General features: G+C 44.2%; 1 protein-coding gene across 1 annotated transcript in view; it reads left to right on the top strand.

The window, feature by feature from the left end:
• Fkbp12 (peptidyl-prolyl cis-trans isomerase Fkbp12) overlaps positions 1-9,518 on the top strand; it is a 9,892-nt gene extending 374 nt beyond the window's left edge. Inside the window, exons 2-4 of the mRNA XM_043000999.2 lie at positions 7,089-7,136; positions 7,411-7,523; positions 7,783-9,518. Coding sequence (XP_042856933.1) covers positions 7,089-7,136; positions 7,411-7,523; positions 7,783-7,914 — 293 coding nt within the window. The 3' untranslated portion in view covers positions 7,915-9,518. The remainder of the gene's footprint in view (positions 1-7,088; positions 7,137-7,410; positions 7,524-7,782) is intronic.
• The last annotated feature ends 482 nt before the right edge of the window (positions 9,519-10,000 follow it).

Genomic DNA, 10,000 nt, shown 5'->3' with positions numbered 1-10,000 from the left:
GAATGAGTTTTGAATTTTAATAGAACCGCATTCCAGAGTGCGCATGTCCCCTCAAGGACGGTCACTCCTCCCTCAACCACAAGGCAAAAAGTATAAAAAAGAAAAGAAATCTCAGGACCAATGGCAATTGCCTTACCTGTCAGAGGAGTAACGCGTTTTTTCTCCTCCTCTGAGGGAGAGGTGGGGAGCGAGAGCTCTTCCTTGAGGGATGCAGAAGGAAGGGGAGAGCAGAGGGGGTGGGGGGGTGAGGAATAGGGACATTATGGCGAGGGTTTCCAAGGGTGATGCAGGGTGGAGGGGGCAAGGGGCGGGGGGGGGGGAGGCAAATAGAGCACACCTATTTTGGAAGCATTTTGTTGAGGGTGTCCACCAGGTGCAAGCCTGCAGCCACCCACCGCATGGCATAGTCTATAAATATGAAAATTGAGGTCCACACATACCGAATACAGGAGGTAGGTTCTTCCTGCTTTTTGGAGAGTCCCGTTGGCGTGTCCGACGAAATATCATGGGGATCTAACTTAATCTAGCTCTGGTTTATTCAGTTTGGTAGAATATTCATGAGAATGTCTTAGGTATCTCTTTCGGTTTTATATTAGATTATGTCGGCGTTTGGGGAGCCATTGAGAACTTTGCTGCTACAGCTATGGATAAGTAGCAGTTGAGGTTATATATTATTCCAAAGCTATTAAGAGTTGATTGTTAATGTAGATCCTTTTTATTGATGAAATGTATCTCGTCTGAATGGAGAGCAGTTTTCAAGGAATTAGTAGTGATGATGGAAGAATGAATATTGTTAAAAGTAGAAGACCAAACTAATGATAGAAAGATTCCTCTTTTGGCACCTATTTACTGTAGAAAAATTTTAGGAATGAAGCTGAAAAATAACTAGCTTGGGTCAAGTTAGGTTAAGGTTAGGTTGTTTGGTTGTTTAGTCATTTGGAAGCATAGTCAGGCTAGTAATATGAACTAGATCTCTGGGGATGTGGTCCCATTGGTAACCATTACCAAGAATGTGGGAGGAATACAGAAATTTTCTGAAGGCCAAAACATTTAACATTAAAAGGGATACTGGATCATTTTCTTTGTGCATGTTTGAAAAGTAAATCTTCGATTAATAAAAGGTTAAACATTATTTCCCCAGGTTTACTATGCAGTGGGGACAAGTGTTTTTGTACCTATTGTAAGCACAAACTGTAAACATAATTACTCATTTATAGGGATAAGGTGGCAGATGGTTCTTTACATGGACTGCATGTTTTTGTGAAGATGCAAACTTCCTCAATCCATTTACTTGTAAAGTCAGAAAAAGTGCTGTGATTAGCAGTAACTGGTTTTATTAGATATTTATTCAAGGTGAATGTAGCCTCTGGATTTCACCATTAGGGATTGTGTTGCCAACAGTTTTGATGATGCAAGAGATCTCGCGATTGCATGTGTGCATGTCTTCATTTTTGTGTGTTTGTATTCTGCTTTCTGAATGTTTGTTGCTGTATTAAGTGAAGGAGGGGAGCTAATGGAAGAATGATTGTGAATAGTGAGAAGAAAAGGTAAAAGAAGAAGAAAGAGGAAAGGCAAACTTGCTCAGAGGTACAGGTTATTGAGGGTGCATGTCCATGGCCTTGATGCAACTTATTTATGCATGGCCTTGATGCCAGCTTGTATGCGACCTTGTTGAGGGAGTATGTTGAAGGCATGCGGAGGTGACACTGATGTTCGAGAAATTTAGAAAATTTCTTTTTGAACAGAAGGCTAAGTATGAAATAAGGATATTCTCTGAAAGGAAGATGCTCTCTGATTAGGAAGATGTGTTGATCTCCTGACTCAGATTTTCATCTTTTTCTCATGCTACTCTCCTCATTCTTTGTTTCTTGGTGTCATTCTGCTTTCCTGCTCTGTCTCTGTCTCTATATTTCTATCTCTATCTCTATCTCTCTATCTGTCTCTTTCTGTCTCTTTCTGTCTCTTTCTGTCTCTCTCTCTGTCTCTTTCTGTCTCTCTCTCTGTCTTTCTGTCTTTTTCTGTCTCTCTGTCTTTTTCTGTCTCTCTATCTCTATCTCTATCTCTCTATCTCTATCTCTGTCTGTCTCTATCTCTGTCTCTTTCTGTCTCTGTGTCTGTCTGTCTCTGTTTGTCTCTATCTCTATCTCTATCTCTATCTGTCTCTATCTCTATCTCAGTGTCTCTGCCTCTGCCTAGCTCTATCTCTATCTCTGTGTCTGTCTCTTTCTATCTGTGTGTCTGTCTCTTTCTATCTGTGTGTCTGTCTCTTTCTATCTCTGTGCCTGTCTCTCTTTCTATCTCTGTGCCTGTCTCTCTTTCTATCTCTGTGCCTGTCTCTCTTTCTATCTCTGTGTCTGTCTCTCTTTCTATCTCTGTGTCTGTCTCTCTTTCTATCTCTGTGTCTGTCTCTCTTTCTATCTCTGTGTCTGTCTCTTTCTATCTCTGTGTCTGTCTCTCTTTCTATCTCTGTGCCTGTCTCTCTTTCTATCTCTGTGTCTGTCTCTCTTTCTATCTCTGTGTCTGTCTCTCTTTCTATCTCTGTGTCTGTCTCTCTTTCTATCTCTGTGTCTGTCTCTCTTTCTATCTGTGTGTCTGTCTCTCTTTCTATCTGTGTGTCTGTCTCTCTTTCTATCTGTGTGTCTGTCTCTCTTTCTATCTGTGTGTCTGTCTCTCTTTCTATCTGTGTGTCTGTCTCTCTTTCTATCTGTGTGTCTGTCTCTCTTTCTATCTGTGTGTCTGTCTCTCTTTCTATCTGTGTGTCTGTCTCTCTTTCTATCTGTGTGTCTGTCTCTCATTCTAATCTTGTGTGTCTGTCTCTCTTTCCTATCCTGTGTGTCTGACTCTCTCTTTTTCTCTCTTTCTATCCTGGTGTCTGTCCTTCTTCTATCTCCATCTTTCTATCTGGTGTCTTGTCCCTCTTTCTATCTGTGTGTCCCCCTGTCACTCTTTTCTGCTGTGTGTCTGTCTCTCTATCTGTCCTCTGTCTCCTGTCTCTCTTTTCTCGATCTCTCTGTCTCTTCTCCTTTCTGTCTCCTCTGTCTCTGTCTCCTCTTTCTGTCTCTGTGTCTCCCTCTCTCATTCTCTTGTCTGTCTCCTGTCTCTCCTTTCCATGTCTCTCTCCCTGTCCTCCTCTCTTCTGTCTGTGGCTGTCTCTCCTCTCACTTTCCTCATCTCGTGTCTCTCCTGTCTCTCTTTCTGTCTCTGTGTCTCTCTTCATTCTGTCTGTCTCTCTGTCTCTCTTCCGGTCTGTGTGGTCTGTCTCTCTTCTCTCTCCCACTTCTGTCTCCTTTCTATCCTGTGTGCACTGTCTCTCTCCCCACCCAGCTATCTGTCTCTCATGTCTCATCGTCTCCTCTCTCAATCTCGATTCTCTCTCTGTCTCACTATCAATCTGTTCTTTCTCTCTCTCTTCTATCTGTCTCGTCTGGTCCTCTCTCTTTCTCGTGTCTCTGTCTCTCTCTCCTCCGATGTCACCACTGGTCTCTTCTCTCTCTCTCTCTGTCCCCCCTGCTCTCTCTCTTCTTTCTCTCGGGAGTGTCCCTGTCTCTCTCTCTCTCTCTCTGTGTCTCGTCTTCATTCTTTCTTCTCGCTTTGTCTCTGTCTCTCTCTCTCTCTCTGTGGTATCTGTCTCTCCTCTATCTGTCGCTCTCCTCTCACCCCCCCCTCTCTTCTCTCTCCTGTCCTGTCTCCCCCCCCCTAATCTCTCTCGCTGTCTCTCTTCCCCACCCCCTCTCTCTGTCTGTCTCTCTCTCTTTCCCCCCCCCTCTCTGTTCCCCTCTCTCTCTCTCTCTCTCTCTTGTGTCCTGTCCTCTCTTTCTATCTGGTGTCTCTGTCTCTCTTTCTATCTGTGTGTCTGTCCCCCCCTCCTCTTCTCTATCTCTGTCTGTCTCTCTTTCCCCCACCTTACTACGTGTGTCTGTCTCCCCCCCACCTCTTTCTCTCACGCTGTGTGTCCTGTCTCATCTTTCTTATCTGTCTGTCTCTCTCTCTTTCTCTCTGTCTGTCTCTGTCTCTTCTCTCTACTTTCTCTCTCCACCCCCCCCCCACTCTGTCTTCTGTCTCCTTCTCGCCCCCCCCTCTCTCTCTGTGTCTGTCTCTGCCCCCCTATCCCCCTGTCTCTGTCTCTCTTCTATCTGCCCCCCCCCTGTCTCATCTCTCTCTCATCTGTCTCCCCACCCCCCCTCTCTCTCTCTCTTCCTGTCCTCTCCCCCCTCCCCCCTCTCTCTCTCTCATCTCGCTCTGTATCTGTCGCTCTCCCTCTTTCTCTCTCCCTCTCTTCTCTCTCTCTCTTTCTCGCCTTCCTTCTCTCCCGCTCTCTCCTCTCTAATCTCTCTCCCTCTCTCTCCCCACCCCAGTCCTCCTCTCCGCCTACTCCTCTCTTCCCACCCCCTCCTCTCTCTCTCTCTCTCTCTCCCACCCCTCTCCCCCTCTCCCCCTCCCTCCCCCCCCCCTCCCCCTCCCTCTCTCCCCCGCTCTCTCATCTCATCACTCTCTCTCTTCCCACTCTTCTCTCTCCCTCTCTCTCTCTCTCTCCCTTTCCGCACCTCCCGATCTCTCTCTTCTCTCCCTCTCTCCTCCTCTCCCCTCCCGCTCCCGCATCCCTGCGCCCGCTCTCTTCTCTCTCCTCTCTCTCTCGTCTCCTCCTCTCCTCCCTCTCTCTCTCTCTCTCTCGACTCACTCTCTCTCTCATCTCTCCAATCTCTCTACCTTCTCTCTCTCCTCTCTCCTCCCTCTCTCTTCCCTCCCTCTCCCTCACCCTCTCTCTCTCCTCTCCCTTCTCTCTCTCCCTCTCCCGCGCCCTTCCCTCCCTCTCCCCTCCTCTCCCTCCCTCTCTCCTCGCTCTCTCTTCTCTTCCCTCTCTCTCTCTCTCTCTCCCTCTCTCTCTCCCTCTCTCCCTCTCTCTCTCCTCTCTCCACTCCCTCTCCTCTCTCTCTCCTCTCCCCTCTCCCATCTCCCCTCCCTATCCCACTCCCTTCTCCATCTCTCTCTCTCTCTCTCTCCCGTCTCTCTCTCGCTCTCTCCCTCTCTCACTCTCTCTCTCTCATCTCTCAACTCTCCTCTCTCTCTGTCTCTCCCTCTCCCTCTCCCCTCTCCCTCTCCCTCTCCCTCTCCCTCTCCCTCTCCCTCTCCTCTACCACAATGTATGATTTGTCTTGGAATGTGTGTGAATAACATGTTTTTTGTGACCTGTAACATTTTGGAATGTGATAAGGGAAGTGTTGCATCAATACATAGCTCTTGCAAAGGGAAAGACAAAACAACACTGGTATGTCTGACAGATAAGTGAAGTAACCAGTGTACGTATAAGATGACATGCAATAGTCAATGTAATTTGTATTTTTCATAATATAGAATATGATAGCAAATCATATTCGATAGACATAATAACAATTACAGCAGACATAATGTATATAAATGGTTATTTCAAGGTTACATCCCTCTCTCTCTCCCACCCCCACTCTGTCTCTCTCTCATTCTCACCCCCTCTCTGTCTCTCTCTCTCATTCTCACCCCCTCCTCAATACCACAATGTAGATTTGTTCTTGGAATGAGATGTGAATAACATGTTTTTTTGTGACCTTAACATTTTGGTATGTATAAGGGAAGTGTAGCAGCATTACATAGCTCTTGCAAAAAGGAAAGACAAACAACACTGGTATGTCCTGACAATCAGTGTAGTAACCATGTACTATAAGATGACATGCAATAGTCAATGAATTTTATTTTTCTTATTGATATAATAGATATCAAATCATATTCGATATACTATATACAAATCCAGCAGACATAATGTACTATAAATGTAATTTCAAGTTACATCCTCTCTCTCTCTCATCTACCCTCTCCTCTCTCCTCTCTCATTTCTCTCTCTCATTCTCTCTCTCCTCCCCCCTCTCTCTCTCTCTCTCCCTTTCTCCCTTCTCTTTCTCATCTCTTCGTACCCCTCTCTCCCTCCTCTCTCTCTAACATTCTCCTGTCTCTCTCTCTCTCTCTCCCCTCTCTCTCTCTCTCTCTCTCTCTCTCTCTCATTCTTCCCCCTCTCTCTCTCTCTCTCCTCTCTCCCTCTCTGTCTCTCTCTCTCTCTCCTCTCTCTCTCTCTCTCTCTCTCTCTTTCCCTCTCTCTCTCTCCTCTCCCCCCTCTCTCTCTCCTCCTCGCTCTCTCTCTCTCTCCCCCTCTCTCTCTCTCTGTCTCATCTCTCTCTCTCGCTCTCTCTCTCTCTCTCTCTCTCCTCTCTCTCTCTCCCCTCCTCTCTCTCTCTCTCTCTCTCTCTCTCTCTCTCTCTCTCTCTCTCTCTCTCTCTCTCTCTCTCTCTCTCTCCCCCCCCCCCCCTCTCTCTCTCTCTCTCTCCCTCTCTCTCTCTCCCTCTTTCTCCCTCCTTCCCTCCCTCTCTCTCCCTCCTTCCCTCCCTCTCTCTCCCTCCTTCCCTCTCTCTCTCCCTTCTTCCCTCTCTCTCTCCCTCCTTCCCTCTCTCTCTCCCTCCTTCCCTCTCTCTCTCCCTCCTTCCCTCTCTCTCTCCCTCCTTCCCTCTCTCTCTCTCTCTCTCTCTCCTCCCTCTCTCTCTCCTCCCTCTCTCTCTCCTCCCTCTCTCTCTCTCCCTCTCTCCCTCTCTCTCTCTCTCCTCTCAATCTCTCAATCTCTCATCTCTCAATCTCTCACTCTCTCAATCTCTCACTCTCTCAATCTCTCAATCTCTCAATCTCTCTCTCTCTCAATCTCTCAATCTCTCTCAATCTCTCTCAATCTCTCTCAATCTCTCTCAATCTCTCTCAATCTCTCTCAATCTCTCTCAATCTCTCTCAATCTCTCTCAATCTCTCAATCTCTCTCTCTCTCAATCTCTCACTCTCTCACTCTCTCTCTCTCTCTCCCTCTCCCTCTCCCTCTCCCTCTCCCTCTCCCTCTCCCTCTCCCTCTCCCTCTCCCTCTCCCTCTCCCTCTCCCTCTCCCTCTCTTTTTAGTGTTGGGGGAGAAGCATTGTTGCTTGATTTTTTTTCCTTTGCTTTATGTAAAAGGATTTTGTGAAGAGGATTTTTTAAATGAAAATAGAAGTTAACCCTAAGTCTCATAGGAATCTTCTCTCTTTTCAGGAACGACTTTTCCCAAGACTGGCCAGACTGTTGTAGTTCACTATACAGGTTAGTGGAGCCTGTTATCATGTTTAATGTAAACATTTTTTGATTGCATTTGCCTTTGAGTTTGCACTTAGACATATCTTATGGCAAACGTAGTATAAGATACGATTCTTTTTTTTTAGATATTCCTTAGATTAGTTTTATCTTGTTTGATAATTCAGTACAAGCCAACTAATAAGATGTGGACGCAGAAGTGGAAGTGGTAATTTTTTCTGTTGTACATTTCTTTTGTAGTAGATAATTTCTTTCAAGAAAAATTGACACATTCTTCTTCCAGGAACTCTTACTGATGGCTCCAAATTTGATTCCTCCCGTGACCGCGGAAAGCCTTTCAGGTTCCGCATTGGGCAAGGGGAGGTCATCCGTGGATGGGATGAAGGGGTGGCCCAGGTATGAAAGTTTTGACACCTTTCAGTTGAACATTGGTCGGTAAACTGCCAATTCCTAGAATGATTACCTATAGTTCCAGAACGGTTTTGAATCCAGGGTAATGCATCTGCATGAGAGTAAAATCAGAAACTGTTGTAATGAAATAATCAGCTGATAAAACAGTTTAATTAATGTGAAAGTCTATATATTGTCTTTGAAGTGGCTCCGACTTGTAGTTGACTTTAAATGGCCGTCTTTAGGATGTAAATTTGTTTTCCAGATGTCTGTTGGACAGAAAGCCAAGCTGACTTGCACCCCTGACTTTGCCTATGGAGAGCGTGGGTTCCCAGGTGTGATCCCGCCCAACTCTGTTCTGATCTTCGATGTGGAGCTCATCAATGTGGAAGCATAAGCCAAGTCCTGACATTTGTTGCTGCCATAAGGGATACGGGAGGCTAGTTTAGGAATTCTAAAATGTACCCAAGGGTAACCCTCTCCCCACTTTATATGATATTTGTTGCTTTGTTGAACTTGAAATTTCAGGCTGTTTACTGTGATTTAGGCTTTTATGTACTACCTTGAAGTTTAGAGAAATAAACGAATATCATAGGAAAAATCTGTTGAAGAGAAGTTTTTCTTGGCACATTGGAAATTGGTAGCAACAGACACACACACACACACACACAAGAAAGCCTTCGGTTGCTCAGGAACTAATGTCATGAAGGAGCCCTCCCCTCCCTCGGGTCATGCAAGAGTCCTGCTACACTCCTAGCAAACACTTGAGCACCATGAACTTCCATCTGTTGGCAAACGGGATGTTGCAAAGAGCATTGGCACACTGATGCATCCTTCTTCAAATTGTCTGATTTCTCATTTTTATTTTTGCTTGATTTCACTCTCTTGATTATGTCCCAAAATGACAAACTGCCTCTGCCCTCAGTGATACTTTAAACAGTACTTGGAATGTCTTTGGAATATGGTACTTGAAATATACAGTATATAATATGGCAACACATGCCAGAGAGAAATGCATACCAAATAACATGTATACTGAAGTGAGTTTACTTAGCTGAATTTGACTTGTTTTAAAGTCAGGCAAATAAGTTTGCAAAGGTATGGCTTACAGCATTTAATAAAACCCAATGAATGTCAGCAAAATTGTATTCCTGAGAACTTTTGAAGAGGATTACACTTGCATCTTGAGTATGCTGGAGCTTGTGGATGCTGGAGCAAGTAGTTTACAGGTAGCAGCTACCAACTGTCCTCTTCTTGAGACTAGGATAGTCCCTTCATTTTTATCACCTCTAAAGCAGTAGATCTGATGAAGTCAGAAGTCCAGTATTATCAGTGTCACAGTCCTGCAGTTTGGACTTTGGTGCAAAGGTTAAAGCCAACATTCCCATTTTTGTTTTCTAAACTAGGATAAAGCTAACATTCTGGCTAAGCCTATGCTTTTTAGTGTATGTACAAGTTATTCTGGCCATCATGTGAGTATTATCCATTAGTATATCTGTCTGAATACAAAACTTTGGTAAGCATAACTTTATGCTGTCATTGGAATGTATCCATAACTCTTTATACTTATGGTAGAATGTCTTCACAGTTAAATACATGGTTGAATGTAACATTAGTCTTCATTCTATGATACTATGAACTTTTGTTGCAGTAGCTTTGTAATAGTGTGGGACTCTTGTCAGTTGTACTGAGTAGAATCACCAGGAATGATAGTGTAATGGCTTTTGGTCTGGCATTTTTGCAGTGGAGATCAATTTTGGTTGAGTTTAGACTTTTTTGTCTGAATTGTGTATTGTATTCTTGCTGTGATGTCTTCGCATTGACTTGGTGTTCAGAATAAGCAGAAGGTGGAATATCCTCATGGTGTGCAGCCTGTACCTACAGATGGCTATATTCATGATCCACAGTCCATCTTTTATATTTAGTACTTTGTACCTTTTTTATTTTCTTTTGTAACTTCTCAGTACAAGGTTCTTCTGGTCAAATAAAAATCTGTGAAAATGATGTATGTAATTTTTCCCAATTAACATTAATTATGATGTGAACTCCAGATCTCGGTTATCAGTTCAATATATTGCATGTGCTTTAAATCACTGACATTTTGGCTTCTTGGCTTCATTAGAGATTTTGCCAGGCACTGGTGTTTTGTAGATTGCAGAGTATCCTTTTGCCATGTTTGAAGTAAGTGTAGAGTGTTTGGTAAATATCCGTTTGCAAATTATTCTGCTTGTGGTGAAGTGTGTTTCAAAATATGTTCATGCTCCTACATAAACATATGCAGTGGCTCCAGGGGTTACCAGTAGATCAGAACAGAAAAGTTTTCTTGATATTGATGTATATAATACATTTCCCAGGTACAGAAATGTGTGTGAATTTGGAAAGAAACTGAACAAAAATAAAGATTATGAAAAATAAGTATCTTGAAAAGGTTAGGAACCACTAGTTTGGTCATATAAAACCGCTGTAGGGAAGTAACACGAGCT

The sequence above is a fragment of the Penaeus japonicus genome, unplaced genomic scaffold (assembly GCF_977035675.1).
Source record: "Penaeus japonicus unplaced genomic scaffold, GWHDUDI00000001_assembly GWHDUDI00000019, whole genome shotgun sequence".
Lineage (NCBI taxonomy): Eukaryota > Metazoa > Arthropoda > Malacostraca > Decapoda > Penaeidae > Penaeus > Penaeus japonicus.
The sequence above is the reverse complement of the archived record's forward strand: the minus strand, read 5'-3'. Positions and strand labels throughout refer to the sequence as shown.